The following is a 22628-nucleotide window of genomic DNA, read 5'->3' on the forward strand; positions in this document are numbered from 1 at the left end:
GAGATCTGCAGGCTGAGACCTGGCCCTGCTGCCCTCGCCTGGTGTGTGGGTGCAAAGTGCTCAGCGCCCCTCCTTGGCACCGCTTGGGACCCCAGGCTCCTCCTCTCAAGGGTGGTTCGGGCCTCGCTGACGGAGCGGAACACCCTTCACACTCTCCTTCATTGACCTCTTGGACTAGCTCCTGGCTCCCTTTCTAACTCTCTGGGGTTACCTGGCCATCTCTTATCCCTGAGGCAGTAGTGACTCACATAAATACCTTGCAATGACAGTACTTCTTAAAGGCATGACCAGCCAGGCAGGTGACAGGCTGCCAAATAGTGTCACTAGTGAGTGTGCAGGAGGTTAGGTTCAGGGGGACCAGAGGAAGCAGTGCAGTTAGCAGGAAAGGCTTCCCCCAGAAGGAGTCCCTTCTTTTGGGTACTGAGCAGAGGCCCCAGTTGTGAGGGAGTCCTGTGCCTTGAGGGCCTATAGGAGAAGTGGCAAGAGGTGAGTTTAGAGAGAGAGGCCAGCCCACATGCACAAAAGGCCTTGGGGAGATGGGACTTGGCCCCAAGGGCAGCAGGGAGCCCGTTGAAAGATTTTTAAAAATATTTTTTATTGACTTTTTAGAGAGAGGAAGGGAGATAGACATATCAATGTTAGAAACATCATGGGCTGCCTCCTGCACGCCCCCTTCTGGGGATGGAGCCCTGAAGCCCAGCATGTGCCCTGACCTAGAATGGAACCAGGACTTCAGTCCATGGGAGGAAGCTCAATCCACTGAGCTACACCAGCAGGGCCCCATTGCAAAATTTTAAGACCAAATTTAATTAGGAAAAATTTAAGGTCAAATTTTTGTTTTAGAAAAACCACTAAAACTGCAAAGTGGGAAAAAATGGGGACACCCAGGCTGGGTTGTTGGCAATAGTCTGGGGGAGAGGATAGCCGTGGTAGTGCAGACAGACTGAAGTGGCTGACCGTGGAGATTTTAGACAATATAGAACTTGCTTGGGGGATAAGATGTGGCAGCAAGGAGTCCAGGAGGACCTCAGGTGCCTGTCTGTTGACCAGGCAAATGAAGGAGAAACTCATTAAGATGAACATAGGGAATAGCTGGTTTGGTGAGCTCCTTAGTCTGTACGTCCATGTACCTTTGGGCTGGTCAACTGCTCCCACAGCTTCAGTCATCATCTGCTTCAGACGAGGGCTTGGCCTTTCCCCTGGTATCCTTTAGTGCCTCAGATTCTACATGGCCCAAACTATTTAGTGAGCACCTACTGTATGTCAGACAGCATTTAAGGTGATAGGAGTATATACCAGTTAAAAACAATTTAAAAAATTCCTGATGCCCTGGGGTTTACATTCCAGTGAAGAAGAGACAGATAATGTAAATAAAATACATCAGAAGTCAGCCCAGCTGGTATGGCTCACTGGTTGAGCATCGACCCATGGACCAAGAGGTCACTGGTTCGATTCCCGGTCAGGGCACATGCCCAGGTTGGGGGCCTGATCCCCAGTGGGGGGCATGCAGGAGGTGGCCAATCGATGTTCTCTCTCACTGATGTTTCCATCTCTCTCTCTCCCTTCCTCTCTCTCTAAAACAATAAAGAAAAATAAAATAATGATGGCTTGGGCCAGGGGCAGCGGTAGCAGTGCAGGTGGTGAAAATGGTCAAATTCTAGTTATGTATTTGAGCCAACAGGACTTGATGATGGCTTGGATATAGGATGTGAGGAAAAGGGAAGTCAAAGTTGACTCAGGTTTGGCCCAGGAGACCCTTCACAGTGGGAGCTCCACCTTACTGTTTTGCCGTTTCCTGCTGCTTATTCCATCCTGAGCTCCAGACACTCCTGTTCTCCCTCCTGTTTAGTTACCAGTATGATCTTGTCCCCTTTTTTCTGGTGAACTACGCATGCTGAAAACCCAGCAGGTGGATAGAAGTCTTACCAGTCCCCAAAGGCAAAGCAAGCCCACCTGTTTCTACTAGTAACACTGAACACATTGTATCAGATTGTGTTTAAAAGGGTCTGTCTTCATTGTTGAAATCTGTGATTCTTGGTATGTACAGAAGGAAAGAACTTAGCTCTAAGAACTGAAGAGAGTTTGAATCACAGCTTACCCAGGTCCTAGCTGTATGATACAGAGCAAGTTACTGTATCTCTTAGCTTTACTTTCCACTAATGTTCAGGACTATTGAGACACAATGTAACAACAGGGACAAATTATCAAGCAGGCCTTACTTATACTGGTTCCTCAAGAGCCCAGCCCACTGGCAGGACCAAAGCTAAGGTATTAGAAATCACATTACATGGAGGGTGGCTATTTCAGAAGCTAAAGTCTCCTCCACCTGGAGGTTCCCTATGTCCCAGACACTAGATGGAAATGCATCAAGAGCACTAAACTGGGAGGTAGGAGCCTGAGAATCCAGTGTTGGTCTGCCACGGGCATTCTAGGTCAGTCACTCTGGGGCCTATTTTACTCAGCTTTAAATGAAGAACTATTGCCCAGCCGGTGTAGCTCAGTGGTTGAACATCGGCCCATGCACCAAGAGGTCACCAGTTCAATGATTCCCAGTCAGGGCATATGCTCAGGTGGTGGGCCCAATCCCCAGTAGGGGGCATGCAGGAGGCAGCCAATTGATGTTCTCTCTCATCAATATTTCTCTCTCTAAAAAAAAATCAATAAAGAAAAGTGTCTATTGCTTAAAATAAATAAATAAATGAAGAAATATTGTGATCCTCTAATACACCTCAAATCATATCTCCTCCCTGGATATAAATGCTTCAGGGGCTACCCACTGTCCTCAGAAAACAGTTCAACCTCTCAGTACAGTCTCTCTACCATTTGGCCTCTACTATCTGCATCTTTCACTACTGACCCTGTCATGTTCTTCAAACCAGTCACCAGGAATTCTTTCAGGTCGCAAAACCACTGGGCTCTCTCTTGCTTCAGGGCTGCCTTGAAAGGTCTTGCCTGGTCTAGAACATGCCCCTTTCTCTCATCACCTAACTCCTTCAAGACTCCATTGAACACTCTACTATACTGCAGCTGCTGCAGGAGTCTGGAGCTCAGTAGGAAGTAGGGTGGGAGACAGAAATTTTGGATTTAAAAGTATGCAGGTCTTAATTAAAGGTGTGGGCTGAATATTATTACCTAAAAATCCTCAGAGAAATGGTCTGTACTTTTTTTAATGCACACCTTCAGAAAAAGTAAGTATGCACCTCCAGTATACTATACAGATGCATATTATAAAACATACAAAGGTAGATTTTTAGAAAAAAAAATTCTTTTTATTGATTTTAGAGAGAGATAGAAATATCGATGAGAGAGAACATCAATTGGCTGCCTCCTGCATGCCCCCCACTGGGGCTTTGGCCCACAAGCTGGACATGTGCCCTGACCAGGAATGGAACCAGCAACCTTTTGGTGCACTGGTTGATGCTCAACCGCTGAGCCACACTGGCTGGGCCAAAAGTAAATTGTTTTTGTTTTGTTTTTTCATTTATCTTGAGAGAGTAGGAAGGAGAGAAGGAGGAAGAGAGAGAAAGAAACATCAATGTGAGAGAGACACATTGAGTGGTTGCCACCTACATGACCCCAACAGGGCCAGGGACAAACTGCAACCGAGGAACGTGCTCTTAGTGGGAACCGAACCCAGGCCTCTCTGGTCCACGGGCTAATGCTCTAACCGCTAAGCCAAACCGGCCAGGGCCAAAGGTAGATTTTTATTTTATTTTTATTTTTTATCCTCACCCAATAGAGTGGGAGGGAGAGAGAGGAAGAGAGAGAGAGAGAGAAACATCGATGTGAAAGGGACACATCAAGTGGCTGCCACCCACACTACCAACCAGGGCCGGGGACAAACTGCAACTGAGGTACACGTCCTTAGCAGGAACCGAACCCGGGTCTCTCTGGACCACAGGTTCATGCTCTAACCGCTAAGCCAAACTAGCTAGGGCCAAAGGTAGATTTTTAAAAGAACAAAATTAAAATATGTATACATAGGAGTTCTAATTTTTTAATTAAAATTTAGAAACCCTTGATTTAAGCTGCATAGGGGAGAAACTGGCAAAGTACCACAGAGATGGGGAAAACCAGAGAGTGGTGGCATAGAAGCAACATGTGTTTCAAGGATAGTGTGGCCAACTGTGTCAAATGCTGCAGAGAGGCTGAGGAAAATGGAATTGAAAATCATCCATTAGATCTGGCAACCAAGAGGTCATAATGAGTCATGCAATCCTTCCAAGGGCATATATGGGGAAGAAATGCAAAACTGACCAGAGCTCTGGCTGGTTTGGCTCAGCGGGTAGAGCATTGGCCTGCGGTCCAGAGAGATCTGGGTTCGGTGCCTGCTAAGGGCACATACCTCAGTTGCAGTTTGTTCCCGGCCCTGGTTGGGGTCATGCGGGAGGCAGCCACTTGATGTATCCCTTTCATGTCAATGTTTCTCTCTCTCTCTTTTCCTCTGTCTCCCTCCCACTCTATCTGAACAACAACAACAACAAAAGGAAAAATATCCTCGGGTGAGAAATTCCAAGTGTCTGCCTGCAAAGCCTGCACTGACCATCCAGGACCCCCTAATCACTCACTACATGTTGACCTCACTGGTTTTGCTTTTACAAACTCATCCAATTTTCTCCTGCCTCAAAGATTTTGAACTGCTCCTGTTTGGCCTGTTTTGCCAGCTATTCTTTCTGCTTAGAATACAATTCCTTCCAACTTTGTGCAGTTAGTTTCAGCTTCAAATGGACCTCCTGTGAGGCCTTCCCATCTAAATGGGCACACCCTGCACTGACTCATTGTTCCACTGCCTCCCTGTTCTTTTCCTTCAGGCACAACACAACTCGCAATGATATATTTATGTGTTTAGTTGTTTAAAGTCCATTTCCACTACTAAATGGAAAACTCCATGAGGAAAAGGATGGCATCTGTCTTGTTCACAGTTGACTTTCCTTGTGTGTCTGGTACATGATCAATGCTTGATGAGCACTGGCTTAATAAATACTGCTCTCTGAATATTTTCCAATTTCTACATGCTGTGGGTGCTATTCCTGCCTGCCTTGCCACCTCTTCTCACTCCTTTTCTCAGAAGCTTGGTCCACACTTGAGTCCTCTCCTCCCATACTCCTATGCTCCCCACCTGCCTTTGTTCAGTTTCCTTCACACAACAGAGTTAAGGATCATCTCAAGCACTGTGAAGCATTTTCTAACTCCTAATACCTGATGTTCTGTCCCTTCTTTGAACACCAAATTATAATATAACTACAGTAGTCCCCCTGTATCCAAGGAGAATACATTCCAAGACACCCAGTATATGCCTGCAACCACAGACAGTACTAAACCCCACATATACTGTTTTTTTCCTATACATTCATACCCTTGCTGACGTCTTCGTATAGGTTCAGTGCTCTCTGGCATGACAAGTTACCATCTATCAGAATGTTTTCTGTTCATGTCTTCCACCCACAAATGTAATGCCTTTTCCATCTTTTTTTTTTTTTTTTTATCCTCACCCGAGGATATTTTTCCATTTTTTGTACAGGGAGAGAGAGAGGAAGGGAGAGAGAGAGAGAAACATCGACGTGAAGGAACACATCGAGTGGCTGCCACCCGCTCGACCAACCAGGGCCGGGGACAAAGTGCAACCGAAGTACGTGCCCTTAGCGGGAACCGAACCCGGGTCTCTCCGGACCGCAGGCCGACGCTCCAACCGCTGAGCCAAACCGGCCAGGGCGCCTTTTCCATCTTAACTAAGCACTTAACATGCACTACGGCTGTAACTTTTTAAAAAAAATTTTATCCTCACCCGAGGAAATTATTATTATTTTTTTTGCATTTATCTTCAGATAGGGAGAGAAGGGAGAGAGACACATCAAGTGGTTGCCACCCACACAACCCCAACCAGGGCTGGGGACAAACTGAAATCGAGGTACATTCCCTTAGCAGGAACCAAACCCAGAACTCTGGTCCATGGGCCCACGCTCTAACCGCTGAGCCAGACTAGCCAGAGCTACGGTTGTAACTTTTGCAGTTTGAAGTGCAACAGCAAATTGAGCATGGATTTCTTCCTCCTTCACAATTTTGTTCTTATTGTTGATCAAATTAGCAACCTTAGCATGATGTTTTTTCCTTCCTTGAGAACTTTCACTTTTTCAGTTAAACAAAGCACTTTCCAGCCTCTCTTTGGCATATTCAAATTTCCCGCATCACTACTCTTATGCTTTGAGGCCATTATTAAGTAAAGTAAGAGTTACCTGAACACAAGCACTGCAACACCAGTACAGTCAATCTGATAACCGAGAAATAGCTACTAAGTGACTAATGGGCTGGTAACTCCGGACAAAGGGATGATTGACGTCACAGTGAGATAGAGTGGGATGGCATAAAACAGTTCACCATCTGAAACTTATGAATTATTTCTGGAATTTTCTCTTGTATTTCTGGGCCGTGAATGACCGTGGGTAACTAAAACTTCAAAAAGTGAAATCTTGCCCTGGCCAGTTTGACTCAGTGGTTAGAGCCTTGGCCCGCTGATGAAAGAGTCGCGGGTTCAATTCTGTAAAAGCACATACCTTGGCTGCGGTTAGGCCAACAGCCCTGGTCCGGGTCGTGCTCAAAGCAACCAGTCAATGTGTCTCTCTCACATCATCTCTCTCCCTCTCTCCCCCTCCCTCTATATCTGAAGAAGATAAATGGAAAAATATCCTCGGGTGAGGATTTAAAAACAAACAAACAGCCCTGGCCGGTTTGGCTCAGCGGTTAGAGTGTTGGCCTGTGGTCCGGAGAGACCCGGGTTCGGTTCCCGCTAAGGGCGCGTACCTCGGTTGCAGTTTGTCCCCGGCCCTGGTTGGTGCGGGTGGCAGCCACTCGATGTGTCCCTTTCATGTAGATGTTTCTCTCTCTCTCTCTCTCCCACTCTATCTGTAAAAAACAAACAAACAAACAAACAAACAAAAGTAAAATTGTGGAAAGTAAAACCACAAATAAGGGGGAACTACTGTAATGGCACTTCTCCTGTCCTGCCTTGCCTTGCCTTAACCCTGGCTTCTAGAGTAGGTAAGTGCTCAATAAATCTGTAGAATGACAGGGCCGAAAACCACTACCCTACAGTAATCTTCAAATTCTAGTGAGCATCAGAACCACAAGACAAGCTTATTAGAATATTGATTCCCAGGTTCCAAATAAGGCTTCAGAGAGAATCTTCATTATTTCAAGTATTCTTTAACTCTGACACCCACCAGTTTAAGAACCTCATGACAAATTAACTTGAAGTGAACAGAATCCCCATACCCAAAGCTCACTGATTCAGTTTTAGGAAAGGGAGGGAGTTCAGAGGTTGACAATCCCTACCCTTCCTCCTCCAAGAGGTTAGATGAACAAAGACTCCAAAGTTCTTTATTTGCCTTTCTCTTTTAATTCCTTCCCTGCTCCTTCTCTCAAAAAAGCACCCAAAAATTAAACACAAGGCAGCTCAAAGAGCCAAAGCAAGCCAGCCCAAGAGTAGAATGCTCCCTCCCACAGGGGCCAAAGTCTGGATGCTGGGGTCTCCACTCAGAGCCTGGTAGTAAAAGCTGGTGCAGAATAAGGTGGTTCCAGAGGCTAGAAGTAACCCGGCCTGAAGAAAATACAAGGAAGAAAACAAGATAATAAGTAAAGGGCAGACTGAGAAGGAGTGGGTGGGGCTTGGTCAGGATTAGGCAAAGGGGTAAATTTACCCAGAGGGGCTTTCTGCAGTGGGGCACCCCTAACAGGGCCAGGCTGTGTAAGAAGTGGTGTTTGTTGGCCTTGTCAAAGAGCTGTAAGAAAAAAAGTAATGGGGCATTTCCTAAGCAACACAGGAGCATGGATCCCATGGAGCAAAGGGTCGTCCCCAAACTGAAGTCTCAACTTATCCCTCCCTCAAGCACCCACACCTCAGGCTTTCAGCCCTTGCAGCTCCAAAGACTCCCCGCTCCGCCCCTCCCCTACTTCCCTCGGGGACCCCGGACGTTGTGCCCTCATAGACCCGGAAATCGGGGAGCCCTAGCACAGTTACTTCACCTCCTTCGCGTAGGCATCCGGAAACTGGGCACCTGTGGAAAGGAAAGGCAAAGGTTACCAGTCCTAACGCCCCAACTCCCGGGAGACCCTGGTGGACGCTGGAGAGAAAGGGCTCTCCGAGGAGGCTTCTGACTGGTGGAAACACTACCCATGGGCAGTCCTGGGAACCGACTGGACTGGGCTGAGGGGCTTTAAACCTTAGGGCTTCGCAGGCTATCTGGTCGGTGAGAGCCCTTGCACTTCCCACAGACTCCGCCCCTGCACCAGACCCCTTAGGTTACCCCAAGCACAATCCCAGTTCCATCTCCAAACCCCTGACCGTGTGCCCCATAGGAAGCCAAGCCTAAGGCCCCGGCTCCAGACAAGGCACCCAAGCGGCGGAAAGCAGCCCCAGGTCCAGCCATGGCAGTAGATGGTCACGCGCCTGGCGAACACCGCCCAGGCCATCCAAGAGGCCAACCAATCCCGAGCTTCTATGCAAATAAGGTGCACAGGTGCCCAATCAGGACCATGTTTATTTCAGCGTCCAGGTCCTCACCCCGGTACTTGCGCCTTTGTAAAACCTCTGTTGAGTGGCGAAGTCATCTGGCGGGCGGAGAAATCAGAACCAATTAGGAGCGGAGGAGTGGAGCAGTGGGGGGCGGGGTTGGAGGGCGGTACTAGAGGATTTGCGTCACGGATTGGCCCACTTTCCAAGTTGATCGCCTCTTCTACCACTCCCTCCCACCTCCAGCGAATTTCCAAAGATCCTGTCCCCACGCAAAGTTCCGCCCCTTTCCCCACAGGCTCCTCCTTTTCAGCTTTAAACCAGACCCACACCCAAAAACAGGCGACCCCACGGATACCCAAGCCCCACCCATCTCCATTAAACCCCGCCTGCTGTCCATATGGCTCCTCCTCCAGGTCCAAGGCCACGCCTTCTTCGTATGATGCCCCGCCCCCTATCGTTACCACCACCACACCAGCACCACCTCTACAACCACCACTACCACCACTACCAACACCACCAACACCAACAACCGCGAGAGCCCCGAGGATGGGAGATCTGGGGGGATGTCTCCATCTTGCCCCGGTCCGCTTCGTCCATCCGTCGGTCTGTCCACTCCCGCCCTCTTCCACCGTCTCCAATCCCCCCACACTCTGGAGGGCGGGCGGGCAGGCGGGTGCGAGCGAGGGGTGTGCGCCGCTCTCTCTGCAGGGGGCGGGGGAGGCGGCCGCGCGGTGACGCGCGGGGCTGCTGCGGCTGCTCCGCCGACGGATCATCACTCTCGGGCTGGGATGGACGCGGGGCGGGCGGGCCCTGGCGCGCGGAGCCGGGAGTTCGGGCCTCCCGGTTGCTGAGCGTCCCCCAAAGCCTCCCCCTTACCCCCCTTTCCGTCCTAGGAGCAGTGCTGACCCCCGCCCCGGGGCTCCAGACTCCACTCCCGCCTTCCTCTGACTCCCCGGACCTCCCACTCCCTCCCGCCCTCGGGATCGACTAGATCCCTCCCTCTCCCCGAGGATTCCGGCTGGATCCCTGCCCCTGCACCGCGGATCCTGCGCTCCCGGGCTTCGAGCCCCTGGGGATTGCCGTGGACTCCTCCTCCCGCACCCGATTCCTTAGGATCCTCTGCCTGTACTGCCTTCTGGTCCCTCGAAGCCGGCCCACGGAGCCAGTGGATCCTCAATCCAGTCTTGTCCCGTTGCCCCCTCCTCACTCTGCTGTCCCCATTGCGGGGTTCCCTGTACTTGGGTCCCTCCTGACCCCATCCCCTACCTCTCCCCGGGGATCGACTGGATCCCGGCCCCGCCCCCTGGAGCTGGGGCGATCCCCCTCCCCCGCTGGGTGAGGCGCTGCGGGCGGGGGCTGGGCCTGCGGGACCGCGGGGGCTCAGAGGCCGCCGCCCCCTACTCGGAGCCCTGGATGGAGGCACCACGGCCCCAGGGCTGAGCCAGGTAGGAGCTAAGCCGTGCCGGGTGGAGGGGACTGCGTGGTGGTCCACTGGGGTCTCCCACTCCCAATCTCTATCTGCGCCTTGTTTCCCCCAGCCTGCCCTGTCCGCTTGTCTCCGCCTAGGGATGCTCTCGCCGTGTCTCTCTGTCTCGGTCTCTTTGTCTCTGCCTCTCTCCAGCCCATGAATGATCCTTTGAATGGGCCCACAGACCCCGTGTGTTCCCATCTCCCCCTCCCCCTCCTTCTCCCCTTCCCGGCCAAGCCATTTTTCCCCACTGCAGGAAGGGGGGGGGCTGCGGCCTGAGCCCCCATCCCTCAACTCTTCACGGCTGTGGGAGTCAGGCCTGGACAGGAATGGAGAAAGCAAGGCAGAGGGATAGGGAGGGGGGGGGGGGCAAGATGTGGCAGACAGAAAGGAGAGAGAAGGGGAGAGAAAATGGGGGAGACAGGGATAGGGAGAGAAGAGGAGAGAGAGAAATAGAAAAGGCTTGGGGGAGAAATTTGGGGAAGGGATTTGAAGGAGAGAGAAAAATGAGAAACACTAAGGAGGGAGGTATAGAAGAGAGTGACGAAAAAAGACGGGGTGAGAGACTGAAAGCAAGAACTGGAGCAGTCTGGAAGAGGCTGGGAAAGATGCTCTGAGGGAGCTCTATGAAGAGGAAAAAGAGGGAGAGGGGTGTCAGGGGAGGGAAGAAGGGAGAGAAGCTGGCAGGGAGAAGGCCAAGGGCCCAAAGTATCTTAAGGGAAGAGAGGTGACAGAGGCAGATAGACCGAGTTAGTAGGAGGGGGAGGGGGTGGCAAGGCCATGGAAGCAGAGCCCAAACTGGCATGGGCAGAGGAGATTCTGAGGGAGCCAACCCCAAGTCCCCTCTAGGTGATGGGGGAACAGGAGCTTTAGAGGACCTGAAGAGGGGGAGGTCATGACTAGGTGTGTGTGGTAAGGATTCCTGTGTCCTCATATTTGGAATAAATTGACACCTGCAGAGAGCCACCCGCGGGCTGGCGCCTGGCTCTGAAAACCCCGCGTCAGCAAACAGCTCTGGCAGCTGGGGGGGTGGGGGGGGTGCTGAAATGACCTGGGTGTCTGCCCCTTCAGTCTGATCTCTTCCCTTGTCCTGCTCCTGCTGCCCTGAGCACCCAGGCATCAGAGCAGCATCTTTGGGGCACTGGCAAGGGGAAGGGGAGGTGAATGGCTGAGATAGGGTGAGAAGAAAGCCTAGGTTTGCCCCCAGGACAAGGGTCAAAATGCCGTGCTTGAAAGAAGATGTGCCTGGAGTTCAAGGTTGTTCAAGACTGTGGGAGGGGGGCCATCAGTGGGTGCATTTGATGCTCTCCAAACCCACCTCAGCACCCCTTCTCTCCAGCCAGAGGCCTGGTCACTAAGACTAGGCTCTGATTGGCCAACAAGGGCCAAGAGGCGGGTCCTTTAGGGTTCTTTAATGCCCCCATCTCCCACTCCCTTCAACATATAGACTTCCTCTATGCTAAGGTTGGGGGAAACTCTAGCATTCTGACTTATGCCTCTGTCCTCATGCCGGGAATGGACCCCATAACTAAGCCAGTTCCCTACCCTCTTCCTCCAGACCCGCATCCACCGCCTCCCCCCCCCCCAGGGTTAAAGCTGCAGCCCGTTGCCGAGGTAACATTGCGGGGCAGCATCCTGTCGCTCGGCAACCGGCTGCAGGATCACGCATCTGTCCCTGGATTTACCCCCCTCCAGCATCCCCTCCCTATTCTAGCCCCTGCCTCAAAGCACCTTAACTTCTGAGGAAAGATATGTAGGGGACCTGGGGGAAAGGGGTCCCCCCTCCCACTGCTGTACAAATCCTCAGGGAATGGCATACTGAAGGGAGGAGAAGGTGCTGGGCTTGTGCAGTCCCAAGAAAGGCCAGGAGTCTGGCCTGGTGTGGGGGTTCAGTGCCATGAAATTACAGCTCAGAAGTAATTAACACATGTAAACAAATCCTCCACTTCCTGCTAATTAATGACTTGATATTTTTATTTTCTCTTCCTTGTCTATCTCATCCCTCCCAGGGAGGTGGGAACTGGGACTCCTGAGTCCCTGAGGAGAGCCCTCCTGGTAGGGATAAAGCAGCTGGAAGGAGGCAGGCCAAGTTTGGGGAGCTGACCATCCTTCCCCTCTGGTTGTGTCCAGGACTTTTACCACATCTTGACCCTATCCCCAGCCTCAGACTTTTCTATCTGGGTCCCTGCTGATGGAGGGGTTTTTGGGGGTGGGGGGAAGTGCTGGGGAGCCTGTGGGTGGAAGACGGGAGTCAACTGGTCTGAATTCCAAATCACTAATCACTTGTCTCTTCTGTTTCCCCATTCCTTTCTGTTTGCCCTTCTTCCACCTCTCCTGTGTATTTTTCTGTCTGTCTGTCTGTATCTTGTATATCCTCTCCCTCCAACCCACAGGTGCAGCCTGCATTCACCTTCTCCCACTTCCTTCCCCTTCCCCACCCCTTGCCCCCTCCATGGAGAGGAACAGACCTCTTCTCTGTCCAGTCTAACCCAGGTCCCTTCCCACTCCCTTCCTCCCTCCTTTCCCACCCCCTCCTCCCTCCTGGGGTGAGGGGGGACCTCCCTCCCTCTCCCCCCCCTTCTCTCTCTCTCCGAGGGGGGGGGGTCCCGGGGAGGGAGGGGGGGTCCCCCAATCAGCATGTGGCTCCTGGCGCTGTGTCTGGTGGGGCTGGTGGGGGCTCAACGGGGGGGAGGGGTTCCTGGAGGCGGTTCCCCAGGTGGCCCTGGCCTGGGCCTCAGCAGCCTGGGGGAGGAGCGCTTCCCAGTGGTGAACACAGCCTATGGGAGAGTGCGAGGTGTGCGGCGTGAGCTCAACAACGAGATCCTGGGCCCCGTTGTGCAGTTCTTGGGCGTGCCCTACGCCACCCCACCCCTGGGCGCCCGCCGCTTCCAGCCCCCAGAGGCCCCAGCCTCCTGGCCTGGCGTGCGCAACGCCACCACCCTGCCACCCGCCTGCCCGCAGAACCTGCACGGGGCACTGCCCGCTATCATGCTACCTGTGTGGTTCACCGACAACTTGGAGGCAGCCGCCACCTACGTGCAGAACCAGAGCGAGGATTGCCTGTACCTCAACCTCTACGTGCCCACTGAGGACGGTAAGGGCTCGGGCACCCAGGCTGGGCTCTCCATGGACACGGCCCACAAACACTCATGCAGAACCTCAAGCGCGGGCACAGTCCGGGATGGGAGCTGGGCTTTGTGGGGATAGTGAGGGGACAGTCCGTCCCTGTCGGCTCTGCGTGCCCTCGGAGGGTGGTTTGGATGCCTGCCAGCAGTCCCAGAAGTTCATTGTGCCCACAGAGAGCCAGTGGTAAGGTCAGCAAGCACTAGGCTGGACTTACCCACCAGGTAACCACAGAGGAGGCACCCATCACCTGCCTAGGCATCTATTCCAACTCTACCCTACCTCCCACCCTCTGGTCTGGACTTGTCCCTGATTTGTCCATTTTAGCAACATCTATGCTTCAAAAATAACATAGACTCCTCCTTTCCCCCAGACCAGTACTGCAGACTTCCATCTATCACATCACATCCAGAGCCCCATGCCTAAGATGCGTGCCTCTTCTCCAGGATGCTATGTTCTCTGACCCCTGTACGTCCTGAAGGATCAGGGAAACTCCCTGCCAAGGGCCTCTCCACTCACAGCATAGCCCACCCATGAGCATCAGAACACCTTCCCTGGTGCTCTTCAACTGGCTATCTTGTCAATAAATTCTCAGTTCACTACAGCTCTGCTTATAGCCCCCAGCACACTCTCCCTGGACAGTTCTCCACCTGCCAACCTTCAGCACACTAAGATTAATCAGATTATCTTTCAGAGTACTTTCCAGCTGTCTACAACAGAGGTAATCAACAGAACTCCAGCCACCTCAATAGACCATCCTCATAACCCCACATTACCCTTCTCATACCCCATGTCACTACTCCAGAATACCCCAACACCTCAAGAGAGAACATCCACTCCTACCACACCCCCCACAGGCCATTTTCCAACAACTTTACACACAGGTCTGGTGCCAGGAACCCTTCTATGTACAACCTACACACCTAACACCCCCACATCATGTACTCAAATCCCTCAGTAGATCAGGATCTCAACTAATCAAGATTCAGATCATGTACCAACCAACATACACACTGATCGTGTATGTGCTCCAACACCCTGCATATCACAATTCCCAACACCTTCATACAATGCACACCCCAACATTTCTCTAAAGTTGTGTATCCCATCACCCACACCTGTGGCTCCCAGTATCCCTGAATATAAATTATGTGCCTAGTAACACCCATACATAGATAGACCTTTATCCCAATAACACTGCACCTGGACCATGTACTCCACCAGGCCATTCAGACCCACAGTCCCTGTACCCAAAGTCCTCTCATGCAATTCACAGGACACCTCATGCACTTTAACCTACCCATATCCTTTCCAACACCTGTATGGACCATCCACCCTATACTGCTCTTACCAATCATGTACCCTAATACCCTAACCATCCCTCCCCATATAAATCATGCCTCATAGTAACCCATATACACAATGCACAGAAGTATCATTTACTCTAACCGGATCCAGATTTCAAGCATCTTAATAGAACATTACTGAACATCCTCTGCATGAGAACCATACTCTCCACATTCCCCTGCCTTCTCATGGACTACTTACCCTATTCGGTACTCTCCCTTTGAATTCTTCACCTCAGTGCTTCCACACAGACTGTCCACCTCAACTCTCCCCATTTGTGGACTCTTCACTCCCACATCTTCACGCAGGCTGTCCAACCCAATGTCCTCCTCAGTGGGCTGTCTCGTCGCCCCCCCATCTGAAACATCCAGCACTTCCCACTAATGGACTCTCTACCCCAAAATCTCCACACAAAGTGTCCACCCTGCCCCACACCACCCATGCCCACACCTTCTGTATTTTTAACCATTGTTTACTGCCAACTTGTGTGAGGCCTGACACATTCAGGTGATCTCACTGAATCTTCACACCAGCTCTGGGGAGAAAGAGGTTGACTCAGGTACACACACAGAGACACACACATACACTTAATATTCTCACGTACACACATGCCTTGCTGACTTCATCCCCATCCCCATCACAGAGAAGAATAGGCCCTGATCCTAATGGCTCCCATGAGGCCATTATTGCCAGTTGGGAGGAGCCTTTCATGGGCTGACCCATCCCTCCCCTTGCTGTTGAGGAGAAACCAGGCAGCCTGGAGGAACCCCCTCAGGACCCTGGGTTCCAGGTATCCCTTGAAAGAAACCTGGAGCCAAACTCTGGGCCTAGTCAGGGACCTTTCCTTGACAGTGGGCACACTTTGTATCTCCAAGCACTTCCTGGCACCTTATGTGTGGACTGAACCCCCAATTCGGGAAGGGGTTTTTTTTTGGCATTAGAGCAGAGGTTGATCAGGGGCAGGTGCCCCTGGTGGGAAATTTACCTTTTTGGGGGAGGAGAGCAGGCCTGGGTAGGGGATGAGGTTTGGGGGGGAGGTGCAGAGGGTAGAGGTGGAGTGGAGGGCAAGACCTGATGACCCCTTTCCCTGCCTCACCCCACATTGGGGAGATGGGGTGAGAAGCCAGGCCTGTGAGTGCGGATGGAAGAGAAATGCTGGTGGCTGAGAGGCTGGGTAGGTGGGCAGGCAGCTTTAGCTGACCTACCCACTGCCTGCAGATTGGTCCAGAGAGAAGCAGAGTCCTTTCTGCTGCAGCTCCTCCTCTCTACAGACTTGGGGAGCAGGCAGGTACTTGGCTGGCCCTGAAGAGGGCCTGTGTGAGTGGTGGCCAAGGTGGCACAGCTGGCCTTGGTCTCCGGGGCAGGCTTCCCCTCCCCTCCCACCCCACTTCTAACACAATTTCGTTTCCAGCAATTAGCCAACACATCAACAAGCCAAATCCTTTCCAGCCAAGTCAATATGTCTTAAGACAGGCCTCAGCCCACTTAGGCACCCCCCACCCCTAAAAAACACGTCTTTTCTTTGGGGCATGACTTTTTCCGGGAAGGGGAACAAAATTTGGGTTGTAGAAACGTTTTTCTCTTTTCTTGGTTTCTTTTTCTTGCAAACAAATTTTGCTTTTTTTGGCTTATTTTTTCTGCCCCCCACCCTCCCCTTTTCTGCTTTCTCTCCTCCCTTCCCCATCCACCACCTCCCCCGACCCCCATCTTTCCCCACAAAATTGTCCTTTTTTCTCTGTTTTGTGTTCCCGGTCTTAGGTCCGCTCACAAAAAAACGTGACGAGGCGACGCTCAATCCGCCAGACACAGGTAGATTTAAAAATCCCGCTGCTGCATGTGGTTGCTGATAAGAGGACTTCACTTTCATGGCCCTGCCCCTAACTAAATGCCCCACCGCCCTCAAGGCCCTCAGTTGTTCTCCCAACTAAAAACGAAAAAGAAAAGAAAAGAAAAATTTATAATAATTGGAAAAAAGGATTATGAAAACTTCAAACGAAATTTGAACAATGTTGGACCCACTAGAAAACCGTCAAGAAAAGCTAACCATGGCAAAAATAAAATGACAAAGAGAAATTGGAATGTCAGGAAAAAATAAATAAAACACCAAAGAGTTGGATTAAGTATTTAGAGCTTGACAGAAATTTGGACTGTTTTGAAACTTGTGAAATGTAACATTTGGAAAAAAATTTTTAATTTGAAGCAAAACAACATTTGAAACAAATTTTAAGGTGACAAATTGATGACACAATTGAAACATCAGAGACCTGCTACAATTTCCAAAAGCCTGTCAGATGCAGAAAATGCAAACATTTGAAGCAAATTAAAGAATTTGGAATTTTTAAAAACAGGGCCCAATATCTTGAAGTTTCACCACAAAATTTTGAAAAAAAAAAATGCAAAGAACTTTTTTCTTTTTTTCTTTTTTTCCAAAAAAATGGATCTTTTTTTTTTTTTTTCCCTTTTTTTCTTTTTTCTTTTCTTGGTGAATCTGCCCCAGAGCTTCTTGCTTTTTGGTTGTTGTTGTTTTTCTTTCTTCTTTCTTGATCCTGTTTTTGTTGTGGGTTTTGAATTCTTGTTGCCCCAGGCCCACTTCCTGCTCCTTCCTTTTCTGACTCCCCCTTCCCCCACACTGGGAGTGGAGGTGCCGGGTGGGGAGGAGGGGGGAGAACTGAGGACATTTAGGACAGGACCTTGGAGGGAAGGAGGCTCCAGCCTGAACTGCTGGAAGGCCACTGGAGGGTCAGGAACAAAGGGAAAGTAGGATTTGGGGAGGACACAGAGAGGGCACTGCCCACCTAGGAACTCCTGGCCAAAGTCAGGCAGAGGGAGGTGGTGGAGAAGGTCCCTAAGAGATAGGAGGCAGGGAGTTGTCTGCAGGAGATGGAGGAGTGTCTCAGTGATCTTCTGGCTAGAAGAAAGTTTCTAGCAGGATGTAGGAGGCTGGCAGAGCCCCTGGGGGCCAGCTGTGGAGGCCTGGGCCTGGCTCTTATTTGCTGAGTGCCCAGGCTAGTCAGAGATTGCAGGTGTCAAGAAGGAGGAAGGCTTGTGGGCCTGGGGTCACCCCAGCCCTGGTGCTGTGGTGAATCATGGAGAGGCTGCAGTGGAGGGTACTTACTATATAGCCTTGGGGATTATGGCAAGACCTCTCAGACTCCCACTGTCTTCTGGAATTAGTCACTCCTCAATCCAATCTGGAGAGCCTCAGAAGTCTACATGTAGCAGTGATTATGGGATCCTTTTGGGACATGACATGAGAAGGGTCTGGTGCAGAACTCAGGCTCAGGCTAGTTTGCAGGGGGTTCCCAGACGAGAGCTGCACCTTGGCTTCATTAAGCAGGCTCTTTCTCACCCTGCCTCCTGCCATAGTAATTAGGCTGGGGGTTGCCATGGTGACTGGGGAGGTGACCTAGAAAGGAATTAGGGCGGGGAGGAGACCAAGCCCCCAGGGACCCTAGGGCCTGGCACCCCCTCACGGACAGACTAGGCTACCATGTGGAGTTGAGGCCCAAGGCCTAAGTCTGAGAAAAGGCCAGGACCCTCCCAGCATCTTTAGCTCCAGTGCCAGCCTTAGGAGCTCACTCTTCCTAGGAGCAGGAAGGAGATTTGCTGTGTGTGTGTGGGGAGGGGGTCCCCTGAATCCAGCAGATGCCCTGAGGAGGGTCACTCCCCACCTCTGTCTCTGTTTGGCTTCTTGGAAGGTCTGCCCAGCATTTGAAGAAGTGCTTGGAGCAGACTGGCAGGAGGTGGGGAGGGACCTTCTGCCAGAGCTAGCTGGGGAGGGAGGGAGGGGAATCCGGTCTTGCCCCCCAGGGACGGGAATGACTTGTCCCCTGAGCTCTGGGCTGGTCTTCAGCAGGCCTGGGAGCTGGGAGGAGCTGCTTCTTGTCTCACTGTGTCCTTGTCCCCCACTCCTGGCCCACCTGCCCACCCCCTCCCCACGCAGATATCCGGGACTCTGGGAAGAAGCCTGTGATGCTGTTTCTGCACAGTGGCTCCTACATGGAGGGCACCGGGAACATGTTCGATGGCTCTGTCCTGGCCGCCTATGGCAACGTCATTGTAGCCACGCTCAACTACCGGCTTGGGGTGCTCGGTGAGGGAGGGCATCCAGCTCTAGGGAGTCTGGGAGGGGGTCTGGTGGGTGGGGTCCTTTAAACCCAGCAGCAGCAAAATGGCTTCTGGGCTGGACCGAACTGCCCAGATAAGGGGCGAGGACACTGTAACACCCCAGGTAGCTCCCTTTCTTCCTTTACCTCCAGGTTTCCTCAGCACCGGGGACCAGGCTGCAAAAGGCAACTATGGACTCCTGGACCAGATCCAGGCCCTGCGCTGGCTCAGTGAAAACATTGCCCACTTTGGGGGTGACCCTGAGCGCATCACCATCTTTGGGTCTGGGGCAGGAGCATCCTGTGTCAACCTTCTGATCCTCTCCCACCATTCGGAAGGTACCAGCAACCTCCTCAGCCTTCCAGTCCTGTTCCCTTTCCCACATCCCTGAACCTACCAGGTCCCCTTTCTCTCCTGGGCTGATACTGCCCAGCCTGAAGCCTGCCTGTCCCACCAGGGCTATTCCAGAAGGCCATCGCCCAGAGTGGCACTGCCATTTCCAGCTGGTCTGTCAACTATCAGCCGCTCAAATATACGCGGCTGCTGGCAGCCAAGGTGGGCTGTGACCGGGAGGACAGTGCTGAAGCTGTGGAGTGTCTGCGTCGGAAGCCTTCCCGGGAGCTGGTGGACCAGGACGTGCAGCCTGCCCGGTATGGGTATTGGTATGGGGGTAGGAGAGAGCAGGGCCCAGGCCTTCATCCACTTTGCTTGTTCCAAGAAGGTTAAGGGTGACAGGTGTCTGCAGGAATTTTATTTGGCAAGGAGAGGTGGGCTTCAGGCCCCTCTAGTGGCCTTGCCTCTATTCTTGGAAGCCTCCCCTAAATGGAGGTATCCAAACATAGCAAGTACGCACAAGGTGCCAGGAAGTACTTCAGAGACTTCCCAACAGGCCAAGTGCCCTTAAGGATTCATAGGAGATTTTAACTAGGGAGAAGTGTCTTCTGGGTAGAGGGCTCAGCCAGCTATGAGCCGAGAGGAAGCCAGTGAGCAGGTGATGAGACCCTGACCCTTTCTTCCCAGCTACCACATTGCCTTTGGGCCCGTGGTGGATGGTGACGTCGTCCCGGATGACCCTGAGATCCTCATGCAGCAGGGAGAATTCTTAAATTACGATATGCTCATCGGTGTCAACCAAGGAGAGGGCCTCAAATTCGTGGAGGACTCAGCAGAGAGCGAGGACGGTGTGTCTGCCAGCGCCTTTGATTTCACAGTCTCCAACTTCGTGGACAACCTGTATGGCTACCCAGAGGGCAAGGATGTGCTGCGGGAGACCATCAAGTTTATGTACACAGACTGGGCCGACCGGGACAATGGTGAGATGCGGCGCAAGACCCTGCTGGCGCTCTTTACTGATCACCAGTGGGTGGCACCAGCCGTGGCCACCGCCAAGCTGCATGCCGACTACCAGTCCCCTGTCTACTTTTATACCTTCTACCACCACTGCCAGGCTGAGGGCCGGCCCGAGTGGGCAGATGCAGCGCACGGGGACGAGCTCCCCTACGTCTTTGGTGTGCCCATGGTGGGTGCCACCGACCTCTTCCCCTGCAATTTCTCTAAGAATGATGTCATGCTCAGCGCCGTGGTCATGACCTACTGGACCAACTTCGCCAAGACTGGGTGAGGGCCAGAGGGGCTGGGTGGGGCACCATGCAGGCCAAGGCACACACACTCTCCACCTTTAGCACCTTCTCTTTCTCACTCCCTCACAAGCCCATCATCCCTACATTATGGCACTCTTGCCTTCTCGACTCAGACACCTGCTGGGACCTTCTCCGTGCCAGGCATTGAGTTGCGTGTTGGAGATTCAGCAGAGTTAAACAGAGAGGTCCCTGTCCTTTCTGGGTGTGGGTTCACTTGGTGGCTTTGGCTCCATGTCTGTCTCTTCTTTGCTGCCTGGCCTAGTCACCCTCTCTCTTTCTCCTCCCAGTGCTCTGCCCTCTGTCTGCTGCCATCTGTGTATGAGTATGTGTGAGGGTTTGTGTCTGTCTGTCTCTACATCTCTCACTCTTGAAAGCCATTGATATCTCGCTCTTTCCCCTTAATCTGCTTTTTGCTTGCTGATTTTACCCTGGTGTCTTTCATGTGTCTTTGTCTTTCTGTTTCTATATTGTCTCTAGCTCACTCAGTCTCAGCCTCTGCCTCTCTCACTGGCTATCTCTGTCTGTCTCTGCCTGTCCTCTGTCCCTCTGTCCTCATCTCTGGCTGTCTCTAATGGTCTGTCTCCTTCCCTCTTTGTTTTACCGTCCCTGTTTCTGGCAATTTCTCTCTCTCCCCATATCCATCTCTGTCTTTCTGCCTCTCTCTTCTTCTCTGACTTTCCTTCTGTTGCCCTGGCTCTCTGCATCTCTGTCTCCCTGGCCCCCCCACCTTCTCACACCTGTTGGAACCTCACCCTCACACCTTTCCCTGCCCTCCTGTGCCCACAGTGACCCCAACCAGCCGGTGCCACAGGACACCAAGTTCATCCACACCAAGCCCAACCGCTTTGAGGAGGTGGTGTGGAGCAAGTTCAACAGCAAGGAGAAGCAGTACCTGCACATTGGCTTGAAGCCACGCGTGCGTGACAACTACCGTGCCAACAAGGTGGCCTTCTGGCTAGAGCTTGTGCCCCACCTGCATAACCTGCACACAGAGATCTTCACCACTACCACGCGCCTGCCTCCCTATGCCACGAGGTGGCCGCCTCGCCCGCCCCCCGGTGCTCCGGGCACACGCCGGCCCCCACCACCTGCCACTCTACCACCTGAGCCTGAGCCCGAGCCAGGCCCCAGGGCCTATGACCGCTTGCCTGGGGACTCCCGGGACTACTCCACAGAGCTGAGTGTCACTGTGGCTGTGGGCGCCTCCCTCCTCTTCCTCAACATCCTCGCCTTTGCTGCTCTCTACTACAAGCGAGACCGGCGGCAGGAGCTGCGGTGCAGGCGGCTCAGCCCCCCAGGCGGATCAGGCTCTGGTGTGCCTGGTGGGGGCCCCCTGCTCCCTACCACTGGTCGAGAGCTGCCACCAGAAGAGGAGCTGGTGTCACTGCAGCTAAAACGGGGTGGCGGTGTTGGTGCGGACCCTGCTGAGGCCCTGCGCCCCTCCTGCCCACCCGACTACACCCTGGCCCTGCGCCGGGCACCAGACGATGTGCCTCTCTTGGCCCCTGGGGCCCTAACCCTGCTGCCCAGTGGCCTGGGACCACCACCTCCCCCACCGCCACCCTCCCTCCATCCGTTTGGGCCCTTTCCCCCACCTCCCCCCACCTCTACCAGCCACAACAACACTCTACCCCATCCCCACTCCACTACCCGGGTATAGGGGACAGCTTGGGGGGGCCCTCCTCCCCAGCCCTCCCACCGGCAGGAAGTGCCACTTGGAAGGCAGGGAGGAGGACTCAGCAACAGGCTTTTCTCATCACACGTGGAGGAACATTAGGTGGACATGGGTCTCCTCACCAGGATGCGTGTTTCCCATGCATAGAGGCCCATTTTCTTCTCTGGACCTGGGTCTTTGAACAAGTGGGGGGTGTTTTGTCCCCTCCATTGGGACACGTCTTTGGTGTGTGGAAGCGTGCAAGGATTTTCCCACGTGGAGGTGTGCTTTCTCACAAGGGGGGTGTGTTTTCCCATGTGCAGGGTGAGGTTTTTTTTGCCGCCCTGGACACATGTTGGCCCCCTCAAAGAATTTCTGCGGGGATTTGTACCCCAGAATCATATTCCCTCATGCCTTCTCCCACCTCCTCTCCCCTCCCCATCCCATGGAGACCCTGGAAGTGGTGTGTTCATGTATAGTGACCCTTGGCCACAAGATAACACAGGGTGGTTCTTGGGAAGTAGTGAGGAAATCACAGCCCCCCTCCTGCGCCCCCCCCCCCAGAAGCATGTTTTTCCCCCGTGGCACAAGTCAGGTGAAGCACGGTCTCCCGGGTAGGCCTTGCCTTCCATAGATGACACACAGATCCCTGCCCAGGGACACGGGAGATCCATGGGTCCCTGTATTGCCTGGGAACTTGTTTTCCCACAGGTCCAGGGCATACTTCTCTAAGTGGAAACATGTTCTTGCATGTGGATGTGTGTTTTCCCATGCAGATGG

General features: G+C 52.7%; 2 protein-coding genes across 2 annotated transcripts; one reads left to right on the forward strand and one right to left on the reverse strand.

Annotated features, from left to right (window-relative positions):
- Positions 1 to 7373: 7373 nt before the first annotated feature.
- TMEM256 (transmembrane protein 256) lies at positions 7374 to 8473 on the reverse strand. The gene is made up of 4 exons (XM_036269015.1): positions 8339 to 8473; positions 8020 to 8051; positions 7695 to 7775; positions 7374 to 7594 (listed from the first exon to the last, which is right to left on the reverse strand). The coding sequence occupies exons 1-4, from the start codon at positions 8421 to 8423 to the stop codon at positions 7451 to 7453; spliced, it is 342 nt and encodes a 113-aa protein (XP_036124908.1). The 5' UTR covers positions 8424 to 8473; the 3' UTR covers positions 7374 to 7450.
- Positions 8474 to 12546: 4073 nt separating this feature from the next.
- On the forward strand, positions 12547 to 22359 carry NLGN2 (neuroligin 2). Its single transcript, XM_036268537.1, has 7 exons — positions 12547 to 13071; positions 16206 to 16256; positions 18391 to 18540; positions 18707 to 18892; positions 19012 to 19204; positions 19575 to 20171; positions 20981 to 22359. The coding sequence occupies exons 1-7, from the start codon at positions 12615 to 12617 to the stop codon at positions 21852 to 21854; spliced, it is 2508 nt and encodes an 835-aa protein (XP_036124430.1). The 5' UTR covers positions 12547 to 12614; the 3' UTR covers positions 21855 to 22359.
- The last annotated feature ends 269 nt before the right edge of the window (positions 22360 to 22628 follow it).

The sequence above is a fragment of the Molossus molossus genome, unplaced genomic scaffold, assembly GCF_014108415.1.
Source record: "Molossus molossus isolate mMolMol1 unplaced genomic scaffold, mMolMol1.p scaffold_m16_p_19, whole genome shotgun sequence".
Lineage (NCBI taxonomy): Eukaryota > Metazoa > Chordata > Mammalia > Chiroptera > Molossidae > Molossus > Molossus molossus.

Coding starts and splice junctions, on each gene's coding strand:
- NLGN2 (XM_036268537.1), top strand. CDS start 12,615: ATGTGGCTCCTGGCGCTGTGTCTGGTGGGGCTGGTGGGGGCTCAACGG. Junction 13,072..16,205: donor CTACGTGCCCACTGAGGACG/GTAAGGGCTCGG, acceptor TCCCGGTCTTAG/GTCCGCTCACAAAAAAACGT. Junction 18,893..19,011: donor CCTCTCCCACCATTCGGAAG/GTACCAGCAACC, acceptor CTGTCCCACCAG/GGCTATTCCAGAAGGCCATC.
- TMEM256 (XM_036269015.1), bottom strand. CDS start 8,423: ATGGCTGGACCTGGGGCTGCTTTCCGCCGCTTGGGTGCCTTGTCTGGA. Junction 7,776..8,019: donor CGGATGCCTACGCGAAGGAG/GTGAAGTAACTG, acceptor TTTTTCTTACAG/CTCTTTGACAAGGCCAACAA. Junction 7,595..7,694: donor ACTGCAGAAAGCCCCTCTGG/GTAAATTTACCC, acceptor TATTTTCTTCAG/GCCGGGTTACTTCTAGCCTC.